This window comes from Cetorhinus maximus, chromosome 13, assembly GCF_964194155.1.
Source record: "Cetorhinus maximus chromosome 13, sCetMax3.hap1.1, whole genome shotgun sequence".
Taxonomy (NCBI): domain Eukaryota; kingdom Metazoa; phylum Chordata; class Chondrichthyes; order Lamniformes; family Cetorhinidae; genus Cetorhinus; species Cetorhinus maximus.
The window spans coordinates 4,460,323-4,479,438 of record NC_135891.1 but is presented as its reverse complement, the minus strand read 5'-3'; the positions used below and the strand labels follow the sequence as shown (position 1 = coordinate 4,479,438).

At 45.2% G+C, this 19,116-nt stretch overlaps 1 protein-coding gene across 1 annotated transcript in view; it reads left to right on the top strand.

The window, feature by feature from the left end:
* poglut1 (protein O-glucosyltransferase 1) overlaps positions 1 to 18,110 on the top strand; it is a 30,486-nt gene extending 12,376 nt beyond the window's left edge. Inside the window, exons 5-11 of the mRNA XM_078554841.1 lie at positions 103 to 224; positions 1,024 to 1,083; positions 5,729 to 5,828; positions 8,617 to 8,675; positions 11,145 to 11,312; positions 15,902 to 15,958; positions 16,891 to 18,110. Of these exons, the coding sequence (XP_078410967.1) occupies positions 103 to 224; positions 1,024 to 1,083; positions 5,729 to 5,828; positions 8,617 to 8,675; positions 11,145 to 11,312; positions 15,902 to 15,958; positions 16,891 to 17,047 (723 nt within the window). The 3' untranslated portion in view covers positions 17,048 to 18,110. The remainder of the gene's footprint in view (positions 1 to 102; positions 225 to 1,023; positions 1,084 to 5,728; positions 5,829 to 8,616; positions 8,676 to 11,144; positions 11,313 to 15,901; positions 15,959 to 16,890) is intronic.
* The last annotated feature ends 1,006 nt before the right edge of the window (positions 18,111 to 19,116 follow it).

The window sequence follows — 19,116 nt, the reverse complement described above, 5'->3', positions numbered from 1 at the left end:
CTTTTATCTTAGCATTAAAGGAAGCTTTGAACAATGTCCAGCTTTCAAACTGGCCTTTACAGTGCATTTAAAACAATGCTGTAACTTATTTCTCTCTTACAGACATCAGAATACTATGACATCATGTACCCCGCATGGACCTTCTGGGAGGGAGGTCCAGCAGTTTGGCCCATTTACCCCACAGGACTTGGACGCTGGGATCTAATGAGAATGGAGTTAAAAGTGTGAGTCAAATTTGCTGACTAGAATCGGTGTGAAGAGAACTCTCTTATACAGAGTCTGACTGTATGAATGGTGGGAGCATTTGGCTAGCAGCCCTGGCTCTGCCTTTCACCAGGTTGTTTATGCCTATCAGATCCGGTGATTGGGATAGTGCCTGGACAACCCAAGGAAGGTTTCACTGAGTCATGTCGCTGCTGTGGCTGATAATGAGATCCATGGCTCAACATGCTTGTGTCGGTCTATGATATAATTAGAAGCTTCAGTAATCACAAAGAAAGTACACATTGAACTGATAGGAAATGTGGAATTTGATTTATTCCTTAGTCTTGGTGCTTACAAACCACACCACACTTATCCACTACAAAGAGAGAAAGAACTTGCATTTCTGTAACATCTTTCACAACCTCAGAATATGCCTACGTATTATATCACCAATGAAACACTTTTGAAGTGTAGTCACTGACAGAGCGTCCTGAGGTTATGACAGGTGCCTTGGAAAGCAAGTCTTTCCTTCTTTCTTGAAGATTTACCTGTGACTGTCCCTCACAGGAAATTGAATTGGTGAGGCAGTATCTTTGTCAGGGTAAAGTGTGCATGTGGAGAGAATGGGCACAAAGACAAATTCTTCTTCTTTTTCCTTTCTAAATGGGGTATGCTACAAATAGAACAGCCTATAGAGCAGTAATGCAACTCTGAGTTTGTAACATGAGGGCTAGGTGTCCACAATGAACACTTATCACAATGAACACTTAGCACCTATCACTTAAAATTTAATTGGCCCTTTTTTGTTCCCTCCTCTAGATCTGCTGAAAAGTGGCCTTGGGAGAAGAAAGTCTCTAAAGGTTTCTTTAGAGGATCAAGGTAAGGGTTATAATTATAACTTGCAACGCAGTGCGTGGTGGCTGGGAATTATTGTAAAATTAGATTTCTAATTCTCCCTGAACTCCTTGCATGCTTCTTACCATTCGCAGCACAAGGGTTGATCCCACAGTTTTCCTATGTAAAAGCTGCAATGAAAATAGGTTAGATCAATGCAGGAGAGATTCACAGAATGACTGTTCTGGAAAATGGATAAGTAAATACTTGTACGGTAGAGTGCAGTGTTGTGAGATTTGGGCTGAGGATCACTGTTAGGGAAGCACCTAAATGTGACTCCAGACCCATAGCAAATGTGGTTGACTCTTAACTGCCTGCTGAAATGGTCCAGTAAGCCACTCAGCTGTATTCAGAATAGTTGCTGACCACCATCTTGTCCAGGGCAGTTATGGATGGGTAATAAATGCTGACCGTGACAGTGATACTGGCGAATCGGGACACAACTACAAGAACAAAGACTTGGTAGAAGCAAAACTATATTTATTCAAGCATGCTGGGGAGTCGGCTGCTCAGGACACCACATGTGGTTCCTAGTCAGTCTACTACCCCGAACGGAGAATCCAGCGTCGTTTATACCCCTCATAACAGGAAATTCATACCATATAAGGTTCATACATCAAGAAATCACAGTTATGTCATGGTGAGCACAATCAAAGGGACAACACAATAATACAATTACAGGCAGATGGTACATTTCACAATAAGACAGGAGACAGTTTAACTACTGTCTGGCGCACTGACCTCTACCTCGCAGAGGCTGAGCGTCAACTCGCAGACACTTCTTCCTACCTCCCCCTGGACCATGACCCCACCACTGAACATCAAGCCATTGTTTCCAGGACTGTTACTGACCTCATCTCCTCTGGAGGTCTTCCTTCCACAGCTTCCACCCTGATAGTCTCCCAACCTCGGACGGCCCGCTTCTACCTCCTACCCAAAATCCACAAACAGGACTGTCCCGGCAGACCGATCGTGTCAGCCTGTTCCTGCCCCACAGAACTCATTTCTTGCTATCTTGACTCTATTCTCTCTCCCCTTGTCCAGTCCCTTCCCACCTACATCCGTGATTCCTCTGACACCCTACATCATTTCAACAATTTCCAGTTCTCTGGCCCCAACCGTCTCCTCTTCACCATGGACGTCCAATCCCTCTACACCTCCATCCCCCACCGGGATGGTCTGATGGCTCTCCCACTTCTTCCTCGAACAGAGGCCCGAACAATTCCCATCCACCACTACTCTGCAGAACAAAATGACTACATTTACCTCAATCAAATGATAAGATATGAGTTATATTTTGCTTACTCGTTAGGCAATAATCCTTCCAGTGCCCAGTTAACCCAATCCTGCTGTGCTTCCAACATTTCTTCTCTGAACTGCAAGAACTATTAAAAGTAACAAAGTGATCCAGCATAGAGAGAGTAAGAGGGACAAGAAGGGAGAGCAAACTAAAAACTTGCAAGAATTGTCAAAGCAGTAGAAGTTTTTACAAATATATTGAAAGAGGATGGTAAGGGAGAAGGTAAACAGAAAAAATAGGTGAGGCGATAAACATAGAATTATAGAACAAAAACCCATCCCCCACCGGGATGGTCTGATGGCTCTCCGCCCGAACAATCCCCATCCACCACTACTCTCCTCCGTCTGGCTGAACTTGTTCTCTCACTGAACAATTTCTCCTTAAACTCCTCTCACTTCCTCCAAATAAAAGGTGTGGCCATGGGTACCCGCATGGGCCCCAGTTATGCCTGTCTCTTTATGGGGTATGTGGAACATTCCTTGTTCCAGTCCTACTCCGGCCCCCTCCCACAACTCTTTCTCCGGTACATCGATGATTGCTTCGGTGCTGCTTCATGCTCTCATCTGGACCTGGAAAAATTTATTAATTTTGCTTCCAATCTCCACCCCTCCATCATTTTCACATGGTCCATCTCTGACACTTCCCTTCCCTTCCTTGACCTCTCTGTCTCAATTTCTGGTGATAGACTGTCCACCAATATCCATTACAAGCCTACCGACTCCCACAGCTACCTCGGCTACAGCTCATCACACCCCGCTTCCTGTAAGGACTCCATCCCATTCTCTCAGTTCCTTCGCCTCCGTCACATCTGTTCTGATGATGCCACTTTCCAAAACAGTTCCTCTGACATGTCTTCCTTCTTCCTAAACCGAGGTTTCCACCCACGGTGGTTGACAGGGCCCTCAACCGTGTCCGGCCCATCTCCCGCGCATCCGCCCTCACATCTTCCTCTCCCTCCCTGAAACATGATAGGGTCCCTCTTGTCCTCACTTATCACCCCACTAGCCTCCGCATTCAAAGAATCATCCTCCGCCATTTCTGCCAACTCCAGCATGATGCCACCACTAAACACATCTTCCCTTCACCCCCCCTGACGGCATTCCGCAGGGATCGTTCCCTCCGGGACACCCTGGTCCACTCCTCCATCACCCCCTACACCTCAACCCCCTCCCACAGCACCTTCCCATGCAACCGCAGAAGGTGTAACACCTGCCCCTTTACTTCCCCTCTCCTCACCGTCCAAGGGCCCAAACACTCCTTTCAAGTGAAGCAGCATTTCACTTGCACTTCCCTCAATTTAGTCTACTGCATTCGTTGCTCCAAATGCGGTTTCCTCTACATTGGAGAGACCAAACGCAGACTGGGTGACCGCTTTGCAGAACACCTGCGGTCTGTCCGCAAGCATTACCCAGACCTCCCTGTCGCTTGCCATTTCAACACTCCACCCTGCTCTCATACCCACATGTCCGTCCTTGGCCTGCTGCATTGTTCCAGTGAAGCTCAACGCAAACTGGAGGAACAGCACCTCATCTTGCGACTAGGCATTTTACAGCCTTCCGGACTGAATATTGAGTTCAACAATTTTAGATCACGAACTCTCTCCTCCATCCCCACCCCCTTTCCGATTCCACCCTCCCTTTTTTTTCCCAATAATTTATATAGATTTTTCTTTTCCCACCTATTTCCATTATTTTTAAGTGTATTTCCATCCATTGTTTTATCTCTACCTTTTAGCCTTTTTCGATTCCTTCACCCCACCCCACCCCCACTAGGGCTATCTGTACCTTGCTCATCCTGCTTTCTACCCTTAACGTCACCTATTAGCACATTCCTTAGATAATATCACCACCTTCAACACCTCTTTTTCCTTTTGTCTGTGACATCTTTTGGTTATCTCCGCCTATCACTGGCCCTTTATCCAGCTCTACTTGTCCCACCCCCCCCCGCTTAAACCAGCTTATATTTCACCTCTCTTCTATTTTTACTTAGTTCTGTTGAAGAGTCATTCGGACTCGAAACGTTAACTGTGTTCCTCTCCGCAGATGCTGCCAGACCTGCTGAGTTTTTCCAGGTATTTTTGTTTTTGTTTTGACAGTTTAACTACAACTATGTTAGATAAAGATTACATAAATTACCATATCAGCAGATTTAATCAGGGCACCATTGTTTCGTTTGGCACATAACAGGATGCAGTTGTAACCACAAACCTTTCAAAGATACTCTGCATAATTAGTTTTACACTGCTTGATTAGTTTACCACATTCCTTAGTGCAATATAATCACTTTTAGACCATTTAACCCATTAGACAATTTAGCTGACTAAAGCTTTATTTCACAATACCCTCCATCTTATGAATGAATAAAACAACTTACAGCATCCTATCATTGTCACACACACATGCTCACACATAATGTAATGTGTAATCTCTTACTCTCTGTCTCTCATTCACTCTCTCTGATGTATGCGTGTATATTAAGCTGTACTGATGGAATGAAATTATCTTGTTTCACTTTCAAAGGAGAGGGTGGACCCTGTGGGATGGTTCCCCGAGCAGACTGTCAAAGTCATTTGGCAGACTGCCTCATCGCCAGAACTTTCCAACAAGCACCAAGACGTAGCTTAGCTGGTGGTGAGAAAGGCCCTCCCCGTCAGATCCTTCCTACACGCCAGGAGGCTCACCCCCTCTGCACGTTGCCCTCGAGGTGGCTGTGGTGGGGAAGAGACCGTTGTTCACCTCCTTGTGGATTGTGCCTTTGCAAAGAAAGTCTGGAGAGAGATGCAGTGGTTGCTGTCGAGGTTCATCCCGAGCAGTTCTGTGACACAGGACTCTGTGCTCTACGGGCTGTTCCCAGGGACACACACCGAGACAAACATCAACTGCAGCTGGAGGATCATCAACTCGGTGAAAGACGCGCTTTGGTCTGCCCGAAACTTGTTGGTCTTCCAGCACAAAGAGTTGTCCCCGACCGATTGTTGCGGACTGGCACAATCCAAAGTCCAGGACTACGTGCTGAGGGACGCACTAAAGCTTGGGGCAGCTGCCGCAAAGGCGCAATGGGGAAGGGTCGCTGTCTAAGACCTTTCTACCACAGCGCACCGAGAGACTGGGAACTGTTTAGAGCCCCTCGGGCTGTACAGATCAAAATGAAAGGCTGTAAATGATTGTAATACTGTTTGTACTGATGCACCTGGTGATACATTTTGTAAAAGTTTAACCTGGATTGTACCCTTGTAATGTTGTTTTTGAAATGGTTTGGAATGTGATTGAAGATATTTTATGAATAAAGTATATTTTTACAAAAAAAAAAAAAATCTTGTTTCACTTTCAGAACAAGCTCTGAACGAGATCCTCTTATTCTGCTTTCTCGGGAAGAACCTTCGTTGGTAGATGCAGAATACACTAAAAATCAAGCCTGGAAGTCGGAAAAGGTAAAATCCTGGAGTTAGTTGCTGAATTGAACTCCCATGTGAAATGTGATTGGGCAGTCTCAACCCAGTTGATGGTGTATGGAGTCGCTGTATAAAAATGCTTCTAATTAGAATAAACTGGTTTTACCTGAGGAACCTTACTTAATGTGCATCTTTCTCATTCCCGATTTCCTTCACCAAGCCATTGGCGGCCTTGCCATCAGCCGTCTAGACCGTCCGCTTGGAAACCCTCATCTTAAACTCTCAGCCTCTCCACCTTTTTCTCCTCCTTAAAACCAACCTCTTTAACCAAGCTTTTGTTCACCTGCCCTCATGTTTCATCCTTTGGCTATCTGTCAAAATTTTTTGTCTGATTACAGACCTGTGGGTTTTTTACAACATTAGAGGTGCTGTGGAAATGCAATAGTTGTTTTTGCAATGAGGCCACAAGGGCAGATAGTGTGGGATAGCAAATACAGTATTGGTTATTTTACTAGACTAGTAATCCAGAGGGCAGGATTGATAATCTAGAGACGTGAGTTCAAATCCCACTGTTGCAATTGAAGAATTTAAATTCAGTTAATTCAATAAGTATGGAATTAAAAAGCTAGTATCAGTAATGATGACCACATAACTATCAGATTATTGTAAAAACTCATTTGTTCACTAATGCCCTTTACAGAAGGAAACCTGCCATCTATACCCACAGAAAACCTGCCTCTTAACTGCTGCCTGAAATGACCTAGCAGGTTATTCAATTTAGGATTGGACAATAAATGCAGGCCTTGCCAGTGACACCCACATTCTGTGAGTTAATTGAAATAAAAGTTCAGCGGGGGCCATGTAGTACTTCTGAAGTATAGTCATTGTTGTACTATAGGGGGCTGGGGCGGTCGGAGGTCCAGGGGGTTGGTGGGGTCAGAGGTGGGAGGGCCGGAGGTGTTGAAGGAGTCCCATGGTGGTAGGTCTGGGTGTTTCCAATAGTTACCCAGAAGTTAGAAGAGGTTTTAATTCTTCCAACTTTTTCTGAGTAGCTATTGGTGTAATGCTGGTGGAACCATCCGAAGTTTGTGATTTAAGTGCATTTTCAGATGGATCTCAGCGCAATTATCTGGAGGATAGTAGCAATTCTGGGCAATTGTCGTGCAAACCCTTACCTGGAAACCTCTGAGAGGGATTCCTCAGCACATCTTTGGGGTAGCCCCAAATCGGACACTGGGGAGCTAGGAAGTTATGGCCCAATATTTTTAAAAGGCATGAGTTTTTTAAATGTTGATGTTCAGAGAGCCTTGGGTGTACTTGTACAAAGAACACAGAAAGTTAGTATGTAGGTACAGCAAGCAAACCTGCAGCACTGTGCGCCGTTCTAGTCTCCCTATCTAAGGAGGGAAATATTTGCCTTGGAAGTAGCACAGCAAAGGTTCACTGTATTGCTTCCTGGATAAGAGGGTTGTCCTAAGATGAAAAGCTGAGTAAAGTGGACCTATTCACTTTGGAGTTTAAAATAATGAGAGGTGATCTCCTTGAAACCTACAAGATTCTGAAGTGGCTTGACAGAGTAAACACTGAGAGGTTGTTTCCCCTGGTTTGGGAACCTAGAACACGGACAGTCACACCTAGCACAAAGGAAGATGGTTGTGGTTGTTGGAGATCAATCATCTCAGCTCCAGGACATCACTGCAGGAGTTCCTCAGGGTAGTGTCCTAGGCCCAACCATCTTCAGCTGTTTCATCAATGACCTTCCTTCCATCATATCGAGAAGCTTGACACTATCCAGGATAAAGCAGCCCGCTTGATTGGCACCACATCCACAAACATTCACTCCCTCCACCACCGACACAACAGTGGCAGCAGTGTGTACCATCTACAAAATGCACTGCAGAAACTCACCAAGGCTCCTTAGGCAGCACCTTCTAAACCCATGACTGCTATCATCTAGAAGGACAAGAGCAGCAGATGCATGGGAACACAACCACCTGGAAGTTCCCCTCCATGTCACTCATCATCCTGACTTGGAAATATATCACCGTTCTTTCTCTGTCGCTGTGTCCAAATCCTGGAACTCCCTCCCTAACAGCACTGTGGGTGTACCTACACCACGGGGACTGCAGCGGTTCAAGAAGGCAGCTCACCACCACCTTCTGGAGGGCAGTTAGGGATGGGAAATAAATGCTGGCCCAGCCAACGACACCGACACCCCGTAAATGAATTTTTAAAAAGCCACATGTTCACGGGTCTAGCATTTAGGACTGAGAAATTTCTTCACTGAATCTTTGTAATTCTCTACTACAGAGAGTTGTGGATGCTCTGTCATTGAGTTTATTCAAGACTGAGATCAATAAATTTTTGTTCTTTCGGAATCAAGGGAGATGGGGAGTGAGCAGGATAGTGGAGTGAGCAGGATAGGGGAGTGAGCAGGATAGTGGAGTTGAGGTTGATGATCAGCTATGAACGTATTGAATGGTGGAATCGGCTCGAAAGGCTGTATTGTCTACTTCTGCACCTATTTCTTATGTTCTTGTGTTAATTCCAGTGCCTCTTGCATGTCCCCCATTTTCATCTCCCCACCACTAGCAGCCCTGCCTTCATCCGCTTAAATCCCAAGCTCTGGAATTCCCTCCCTAAACCTCTCCACTTCTCTCTTCCTTGAAGGTGCTCATAAAACCTACCTCTTTGACCAAGCATTTGGTAATTTGTCCTAATACCTTGTTGTGTGGCTCAGTGTCAAACTGTCTGATAAAGCGATGTTTTACTATGTTAAAGGTACTAAATAAATACAAGTTGATATATTAATTTGATTTATTTGCAGGATACGCTAGGAAAACCCCCTGCTAAAGAAATTTCATTGGTGGACCATTGCAAGTACAAGTACGTTGTTGAAAACCTTCTCACTAGTGCATCCTATGCCTTCCTGCCCCCACACCCTCTCCCTTAGCATTGGGCTAATAATAGGACCAAGGAGTACACAGCCAGCCAGCCAGCCCACATCTGAAGAAGAAAAGACAGGTTAACATTGGACGTGAGTCACTTCATCAAACCCCAATGAGTGTGAATCATTAGCCCATCATCTTTCTTTCAGGTGGTACGGGCTGTGTTGTGTATTTCTGGAAATCCTTGTCTTTAATTCAACAGCCCACTTGCTGTGAAATTGAGCTCAGATTGTAGGTGGGGGAAGGAGAGAGACACTTAAAGATAAACCCCTAAAAGGAAAGAAAGGGTTCTACTTGTGTAATTAACACTGCCCAAGGAGTGTGTCAGGATCACGGCATGTTATGGTCAAGATTGGTAGTGATTGGCATGACGCGCTCTGCTATAAATTCCATAGCAGATGTTTGTTTTATGCTTCATTCTGTGTGTGAAGCCTGTTCACCCATCAGCCCCTGTTCACGTTGGCCTACATTTGTTTTTGAAGCCTAAATGTCTCAATTTTAAAATTTTCATCCTTGTGTTCAAATCCCTGCATGATACCCGTCCTTATGCATGATTTGACTATCGATTACAGTGCTTTAACATGCGTGAGGTGTGGAATTCTGTCCATGAGCATTAACACTTCTCCTTTAAGATGCTCGTAAAACCTGCCTCTTTAAACAAGCTTCACCTCTCCTAATAGCTCCTCCACTGGTTTGACATTAAAAGTTTTTCTGATTAAGATCATTTCATGCTTCCCCATGTTAAAGGCCTGAAATTCTTATTGAATTGATTGGTGACTGTAGATATTCTGGCTCAGACAGATGAATTACAAGAGCAATGGAATACACTCAAAGCACTGGGTCAGTTATCAAATTTTATTAGGTTCATCCGTTACTCATCTACTTCTATCCTACTGTGACAATTAAATATTCCCAAAATACATTCAATTACCCACTAGCGATCAACTTCACGTTGATTGTAGTCTCCTGTATGACTGACCGAGCCACTCGTCCCTTCCGGTTACAAAATTGAAGTTTCTTTTAAGAGTGCTTTTTATAGCTTTATTTCGGGGAGGAACAAGATATCAGACTGTCAGAAGCTTATGGTCCAGTTGGTATTTGCCTTAGGCCAAAATGTCCAATTGCATCACCCTCAGCCTTCTCTTTTCAAGAGACGAGAGTCCAGTCTGTTCAGCCCTTTTCTGATGGCTATAACCTCTCAGTTCCGGTATCATCCTTGTGAATCTTGTTTGCACCTTTTCCAACATCTTTATATTCTTTTTGTAATATGGAGAGCAGAACTGAGCACAACAGTCAATTATGGTCTAACCAAGGCTCTCTACAAGTTTAACATAATACACTGCTTTTCAATTCCATCCCTCTGGAAAGGAACCTGGGTGTTTTGTTTGCTATTCTTATGACCTTACTAAACTGTGTTGCTACTTTAATGGATCTGTGTACCTGTACTCCTAGACCCCTTTGCTGCTCTATCCTCACTTAGACTTATTATCCAAGCTGCCTGTAGCTCCTATTCTTCCTAAAAAGGTGGCGCCTCACTCTAATCTATGTTGAAGTTAATTTGCTCTATATTGTCTTCTGAATAGAATGTGCCTGTATTCTCTGTCGTTTAGAAGAATGAGAGGTGATTTCATTCTTAGAGGGCTTGACAGGATAGGTGCAAAGAGGTTGTTTTCCCTTGGTTGGCGAATGTAAGACTAAGGGTCATAGTTTCAGGATAAGGGCTCAGTTATTTAGGACTGCGATGAAGGGAAATTTCTTCACTCAGGGGTTTGTGAATCTTTGGAATTCTCTACCCAAGAGAGCTGTGGATGCTCAGTTGTTGAGTGTATTCAAGACTGAGATCGATAGATTTTTAGATTCTAAGGAAGTCAAAGGATTTGGGGATATGGTGGGAAGTTGGAGTTGAGGCAAAAGATCAGCCATGATCGTATTAACTAGCGGAGCAGGCTCAAGGGACCATATGGCCTACTCCTGCTCCGATTTCCTATGCTTTCTCAAAGAGACTGGCTGGGATTCTTGTACCCGGGAGCTTGCCAGATTTTACTTGTGATCACGGTCCCTGGGAAAGGAACCCTTCCCTTCTGCTGGTCAAGATCATCCGACAGGTGGCAGCCTCCCTTAGGCACTGAGCTCCAGCCAACTTGGCCTGGGTGGGTGGTGGGGAGGGGGTGCAGGGGTGGGGCTGCTGCTTCTACAGAACGCTTAGTTCTGGATTTCAAATCTCACCCCACGTACCTCCAGTCCAACATCTCAGAAATGGCCTTTGCTAATGAGGGAAACCTGAGTGATCAGGCTGAGAAGATCATAGAGAACTACCAGCCTGTGACCTTCAATCAATCTACGCGCACCTATTAAATTTACCGTTTTCAGTTAATGAGAATAACAAGCAGTCTATTCCTTCCCCCAGGTATTTATTTAATTTCCGAGGTGTTGCAGCCAGTTTCCGATTTAAGCACCTCTTTCTGTGTGGCTCGCTGGTTTTCCATGTTGGGAATGAATGGCTGGAATTCTTTTACCCACAGCTGAAACCGTGGGTACATTACATCCCTGTCAATCAGGACCTCTCCAATGTACGGTAAGACTCTCCGTTGGACAACAACTTAAGTGGCAGATCATTGGCCCGTCTCCTGCAGACTACACAGTTTGGCTAGGAGTCATGTTGGATTTTTAAAGAGGGCAATTAAACAACACTGATTCCCCCTTCTGTGGAAGGAAAAGGAATGTATCTGCAGAGTAATTCCTCTTTCCCACCAATCTGTCCCCTTGAGTGTTTTAATAGGGCAGTTTTAGCAAAATCCATAAAACAATTCTAGCATGTGCACAGTGGGAGTAATCATGCAGTAATCATGCAGCTACAGTGTGTACAGGGGGAGTAATCATGCAGCTACAGTGTGTACAGGGAGAGTAATCATGCAGCTACAGTGTGTACAGGGGGAGTAATCATGCAGCTACAGTGTGTACAGGGGGAGTAATCATGCAGCTACAGTGTATACAGGGGGAGTAATCATGCAGCTACAGTGTGTACAGGGAGAGTAATAGTGCAGCTACAGTGTGTACAGGAGGAGTAATTGTGCAGCTACAGTGTGTACAGGGGGAGTAATCGTGCAGCTACAGTGTGTACAGGGGGAGTAATCATGCAGCTACAGTGTGTACAGGAGGAGTAATTGTGCAGCTACAGTGTGTACAGAAGGAGTAATTGTGCAGCTACAGTGTGTACAGGGAGAGTAATTGTGCAGCTACAGTGTGTACAGGGAGAGTAATCATGCAGCTACAGTGTGTACAGGAGGAGTAATTGTGCAGCTACAGTGTGTACAGGGAGAGTAATCATGCAGCTACAGTGTGTACAGAAGGAGTAATTGTGCAGCTACAGTGTGTACAGGGAGAGTAATTGTGCAGCTACAGTGTGTACAGGGAGAGTAATCATGCAGCTACAGTGTGTACAGGGGGAGTAATCGTGCAGCTACAGTGTGTACAGGAGGAGTAATCATGCAGCTACAGTGTGTACAGGGGGAGTAATCATGCAGCTACAGTGTGTACAGGGAGAGTAATTGTGCAGCTACAGTGTATACAGGGGGAGTAATCATGCAGCTACAGTGTGTACAGGGAGAGTAATCATGCAGCTACAGTGTGTACAGGAGAAGTAATCGTGCAGCTACAGTGTGTACAGGGGGAGTAATCGTGCAGCTACAGTGTGTACAGGGGGAGTAATCATGCAGCTACAGTGTGTACAGGGGGAGTAATCATGCAGCTACAGTGTTTACAGGGGGGAGTAATTGTGCAGCTACAGTGTTTACAGGGGGGAGTAATTGTGCAGCTACAATATGTACAGGGGGGAGTAATTGTGCAGCTACAGTGTGTACAGGGGGAGTAATTGTGCAGCTACAGTGTGTACAGGGGGAGTAATTGTGCAGCTACAGTGTGTACAGGGAGAGTAATTGTGCAGCTACAGTGTGTACAGGGAGAGTAATTGTGCAGCTACAGTGTGTACAGGGAGAGTAATTGTGCAGCTACAGTGTGTACAGGGAGAGTAATTGTGCAGCTACAGTGTGTACAGGGGGAGTAATCATGCAGCTACAGTGTGTACAGGAGGAGTAATTGTGCAGCTACAGTGTGTACAGGGAGAGTAATCATGCAGCTACAGTGTGTACAGGGAGAGTAATCATGCAGCTACAGTGTGTACAGGGGGAGTAATCATGCAGCTACAGTGTGTACAGGGAGAGTAATCATGCAGCTACAGTGTGTACAGGGAGAGTAATCATGCAGCTACAGTGTGTACAGGGGGAGTAATCATGCAGCTACAGTGTATACAGGGGGCGTAATCGTGCAGCTACAGTGTGTACTGGGGGAGTAATCGTACAGCTACAGTGTGTACAGGGAGAGTAATTGTGCAGCTACAGTGTATACAGGGGGAGTAATCATGCAGCTACAGTGTGTACAGGGAGAGTAATCATGCAGCTACAGTGTGTACAGGAGGAGTAATCATGCAGCTACAGTGTATACAGGGGGAGTAATCATGCAGCTACAGTGTGTACAGGGAGAGTAATCATGCAGCTACAGTGTGTACAGGAGGAGTAATCATGCAGCTACAGTGTGTACAGGGGGAGTAATCATGCAGCTACAGTGTACAGGGGGAGTAATCATGCAGCTACAGTGTGTACAGGGGGAGTAATCATGCAGCTACAGTGTGTACAGGGGGAGTAATCATGCAGCTACAGTGTGTACAGGGGGAGTAATCATGCAGCTACAGTGTGTACAGGGAGAGTAATTGTGCAGCTACAGTGTATACAGGGGGAGTAATCATGCAGCTACAGTGTGTACAGGGAGAGTAATCATGCAGCTACAGTGTGTACAGGAGAAGTAATCGTGCAGCTACAGTGTGTACAGGGGGAGTAATCGTGCAGCTACAGTGTGTACAGGGGGAGTAATCATGCAGCTACAGTGTTTACAGGGGGGAGTAATTGTGCAGCTACAGTGTTTACAGGGGGGAGTAATCATGCAGCTACAGTGTTTACAGGGGGGAGTAATTGTGCAGCTACAGTGTGTACAGGGAGAGTAATCATGCAGCTACAGTGTGTACAGAAGGAGTAATTGTGCAGCTACAGTGTGTACAGGGAGAGTAATCATGCAGCTACAGTGTGTACAGGGGGAGTAATTGTGCAGCTACAGTGTGTACAGGGAGAGTAATCATGCAGCTACAGTGTGTACAGGAGGAGTAATTGTGCAGCTACAGTGTGTACAGGGGGAGTAATTGTGCAGCTACAGTGTGTACAGGGAGAGTAATCATGCAGCTACAGTGTGTACAGAAGGAGTAATTGTGCAGCTACAGTGTGTACAGGGGGAGTAATAATGCAGCTACAGTGTGTACAGAAGGAGTAATAGTGCAGCTACAGTGTGTACAGGGAGAGTAATCATGCAGCTACAGTGTGTACAGGAGGAGTAATTGTGTAGCTACAGTGTGTACAGGGAGAGTAATCATGCAGCTACAGTGTGTACAGAAGGAGTAATTGTGCAGCTACAGTGTGTACAGGGAGAGTAATCATGCAGCTACAGTGTGTACAGGGAGAGTAATCATGCAGCTACAGTGTGTACAGGGAGAGTAATCATGCAGCTACAGTGTGTACAGGGAGAGTAATCATGCAGCTACAGTGTGTACAGGAGGAGTAATTGTGCAGCTACAGTGTGTACAGGGAGAGTAATCATGCAGCTACAGTGTGTACAGGGAGAGTAATCATGCAGCTACAGTGTGTACAGGAGGAGTAATCATGCAGCTACAGTGTGTACAGGGGGAGTAATCGTGCAGCTACAGTGTATACAGGGGGCGTAATCGTGCAGCTACAGTGTGTACAGGGAGAGTAATTGTGCAGCTACAGTGTATACAGGGGGAGTAATCATGCAGCTACAGTGTGTACAGGGGGAGTAATCATGCAGCTACAGTGTGTACAGGGAGAGTAACCATGCAGCTACAGTGTGTACAGGAGGAGTAATCGTGCAGCTACAGTGTGTACAGGGGGAGTAATCATGCAGCTACAGTGTGTACAGGGGGAGTAATCATGCAGCTACAGTGTGTACAGGGAGAGTAATTGTGCAGCTACAGTGTATACAGGGGGAGTAATCATGCAGCTACAGTGTGTACAGGGAGAGTAATCATGCAGCTACAGTGTGTACAGGAGAAGTAATCGTGCAGCTACAGTGTGTACAGGGGGAGTAATCGTGCAGCTACAGTGTGTACAGGGGGAGTAATCATGCAGCTACAGTGTTTACAGGGGGGAGTAATTGTGCAGCTACAGTGTTTACAGGGGGGAGTAATCATGCAGCTACAGTGTGTACAGGGGGAGTAATTATGCAGCTACAGTGTGTACAGGGGGAGTAATTGTGCAGCTACAGTGTGTACAGGGAGAGTAATTGTGCAGCTACAGTGTGTACAGGGAGAGTAATTGTGCAGCTACAGTGTGTACAGGGGGAGTAATTGTGCAGCTACAGTGTGTACAGGGAGAGTAATTGTGCAGCTACAGTGTGTACAGGGAGAGTAATTGTGCAGCTACAGTGTGTACAGGGAGAGTAATTGTGCAGCTACAGTGTGTACAGGGAGAGTAATTGTGCAGCTACAGTGTGTACAGGGAGAGTAATCATGCAGCTACAGTGTGTACAGGGGGAGTAATCATGCAGCTACAGTGTGTACAGGAGGAGTAATTGTGCAGCTACAGTGTGTACAGGGAGAGTAATCATGCAGCTACAGTGTGTACAGGGAGAGTAATCATGCAGCTTCAGTGTGTACAGGAGGAATAATTGTGCAGCTACAGTGTATACAGGGGGAGTAATCATGCAGCTACAGTGTGTACAGGGAGAGTAATCATGCAGCTACAGTGTGTACAGGAGGAATAATTGTGCAGCTACAGTGTATACAGGGGGAGTAATCATGCAGCTACAGTGTGTACAGGGAGAGTAATTGTGCAGCCACAGTGTGGACAGAGGCAGTAACCATGCAGGTACAGGACTGCTAAGATTTGTTTGACTGAGCAGAGAGAAATATTTCAATGTCATCAGTTGCTGGTCCTTCTTAATGAATGATGCATCCTCCACCTTTGACTCAGTGATCAGAAAAGTTCCCTTCTGTTCCTAATCTGTACACATGAGCTTATCTTACTTGTTTCTCTGTTGCTTTAGGGAATTGTTACAATTTGTTAAGGATAATGACCAACTTGCCAGAGAGATCGCAGAGAGGTGAGTTTAAATCCTGTTGCTGCAGTTTGAATAAAACCAAAAAAAATCACTAATGGAACCCAACACTCATTCTAACCCCATACTCCCTCAAACCTTTTGCCTGTTACTATAGTTTTACTCAATGTTCTTTATGATTGGCTTATATATTTTTCCATATTTGTTCCTTGTTAAGTTCAGGCCATGAGAGCTCACTGCGGTGTTGTTGTCCAATGGCATTCCTTGTCACCCTCTCTTCCCCACCCTCAATCTCAGGAGAATAACCTCAATAGCACTGTGACATTCTTTCCTGTATCACACTGCTTACCTGAATGAGATTGTCATTCAGGATACATGGACACTTTATATTAAAGAAAAATGTTTGCATTTATATAGCGCCTTTCACAATCTTAGGATGCCCCAAAGTGCTCTACAGCTAATGAGGTACCTTTGAATTGTGGGGTCACCATTGAAATGTTGGAAATGCAGCAGCCAATTTTTGCATAGCAAGCTCCCACAAGCAGCAATGTGATGATGACCATATCATCTTAGTGATGTTGATTATTGGATAAATATTGATAAGGAAACTGGAAGCCCCCTGATCTTTGAAACAGTGCCGTAGGATCTTTTAGGGCAAACAGGGACTTGGCTTAACGTCTCATCTGAAACATCTCTGACAGTACAGCATTCCCTCAGCACTACACTGAATTTTGTGCTCAAGTCTCTGCACTGGGAGTCGAACCCACGACCTTCTGGCCCCCAGGGGAAAGTGTTACCCACTGAACCATGACTAGCAAGTTGTACTCTGGTCTATCACTTTTGTATAGTTTCCAATATTTAAGCTGTTATTAGTGCTGAGATACTGGATCTAATAGTTTTCCCGTTCAGGTTTCTAGCCTTTTTAAAGATCGGTACTCCAGTCACTCAGTTCCCGATGGTTATATTTACCTTCACAGGGGCCGCCAGTTTATCCTGGATCACCTGAAGATGGATGATATTTCCTGCTACTGGAAGCAGCTGCTGGTGAGATATTCCAAGCTACTGCTGTATAAACCGAAGAAACAGAAGAAATACAACCAGATCTTTTCCACGCACAGCCGAAGTGAACTGTAACTCCCAGGGCCTCCTGGACATGGAGACATTCAGGAACTGCAGGGTCCCTTTGAAAGACATGTATTACACATTCCCTGTGAAAATTCCAACATAGTCGACCCAGTTTGCTGAGCTGGATAACTTTCTCATTCCCATTTGATTAGAATTTGTAACTGCGAACAATCTGAATCCATCCTATCTTGCACAGGGTTCCATCCATTTAAGGCTTCGCCCCTCCATCTGATTTAAATTCCCGGGCAATTGTATTATCCAGAAGGCTATCAGAAAGAAGGAACAATAAGTCTTGCACAAAACATGTATGATCTCTTTAGTCATGAACTCAACATCCTCCATTTAATCCAGTGAAGCAGGGTCCATTTGAGATTTTCCAATGCAGTGTAAATGGATGCAAGCTCACAAGAATCTTCTACAGATCTTCCTTATTCGTCCTCGTCTTTGAAGCGACATTCCCGATACTGGCGGGAGCTGGAGCAGTTGTGTTCCTCACACCATTCCACCAGCCCCTGACTTTAGCCTATTCCTGGCCATATATTTATCCAGCTGCTAAATTGACTGTTTTGTTCTGGAGTCTATTCCACACACTGGCCAGAGGAAAGCTCGATCACTGCCTGGTGCCTCTGCATCCCTCTCCCTCTCTATCTGTCGTTCCATGTTCTAGATTTGCCAGTTACAGAAAGGTCGGCAGCAGAAACCCTAAGCTCCCTGATCCATTCCCTGAAATATGACATGCCGCTGGCTTCAGTGCCAGGTTGAAGTGAAAGAAGCTGCCACCTTGTCTGTAGAGTTTTGTTAGTTGGCCAGGTAATGCAGCCGATAATGCTTTGTCTTCAGAGTATGAGACTCAGTAATTGTTTGAATAAAAACTGTATAATTTTTGCTCTCCAGTCCTGATGTGACAAAGCCGTTTTGAGATTTATCAAGCGGTGGGCAACGCAAAGCATGTCGGGCAGAAAGAACATTGAACGGCAACAGCAGCAGCACCTAATTCAATAAACCGATCACTGCAACTGTGAATAACAAAATGATGGGTTTGATCAGTTTAATAAAAAGGTTTTTTAAATAATTTGTGTTTTTTTTAAATGTTTCTTAATTTTATATCCATATCAGTAATCAGTCTCCAAATTTCAGGGTAAATGTCAAGGTGAATGTGCATTAACTAATACAATCTACTCTTTGCCAACACTCCAACATTCTAATCGCTATAAAGTTGAGGTTATCCAAAACTCTGCTGCCCCTGTCCTTACTGGTACCAAATCCTGTTCCCCTATTACCCCATGTGTTCATTGACCTGCATTTTTTTTTTATTCATTCAAGGGATGTGGGCTTCGTTGGCTGGGCCAGCATTTATTGCCCATACCTAGCTGCCCTTGAGAAGGTGGTGGTGAGCTGCCTTCTTGAACCGCTGCAGTCCCTGTGGTGTACATACACCCACAGTGCTGTTAGGAAGGGAGTTCCAGGATTTTGACCCGGCGACAGTGAAGGAATGGCGATATATTTCCAAGACAGGCTGTTGAGTGACTTGAAGAGGAACTTCCAGGTGGTGGTATTCCCATCTATTTGCTGCCCTTGTCCTTCTAGATGGTAGTGATCGTGGGTTTGGAAGGTGCTGTCTAAGGTGAATTCCTGCAGTGCATCTTGTAGATGGTACACACGGCTTCTAGTGTGAATCAGTGGTGGAGGGAGTGAATGTTTGTGGATAGGATGCCAATCAAGTGGGCTGCTTTGTCCTGGACTGTGTCAAGCTTGTTGAGTGTTGTGGGAGCTGCAACATCCAGACAAGTGGAGAGTATCCCATCACACTCCTGACTTGTGCATTGTAGATGGTAGACAGGCTTTGGGGAGTCAAGAGGTGAGTTACTCGTCGCAGGATTCCTAGCCTCTGGCTAGTCCAGTTCAGTTCTTTGTCAATGGTAACCTCTAGGCTGTTGATAGTGGGGGTTTCAATCAGTGATGGTAATGCCATTGAACACCGAGGGGCAATGGTTAGATTCTCTCTTGTTGGAGTTGGTCATTGCCTGGCACTTTTGTGGTGCCACCTTCAGTACTTCCTCTAAGTGATGTTCAACTTG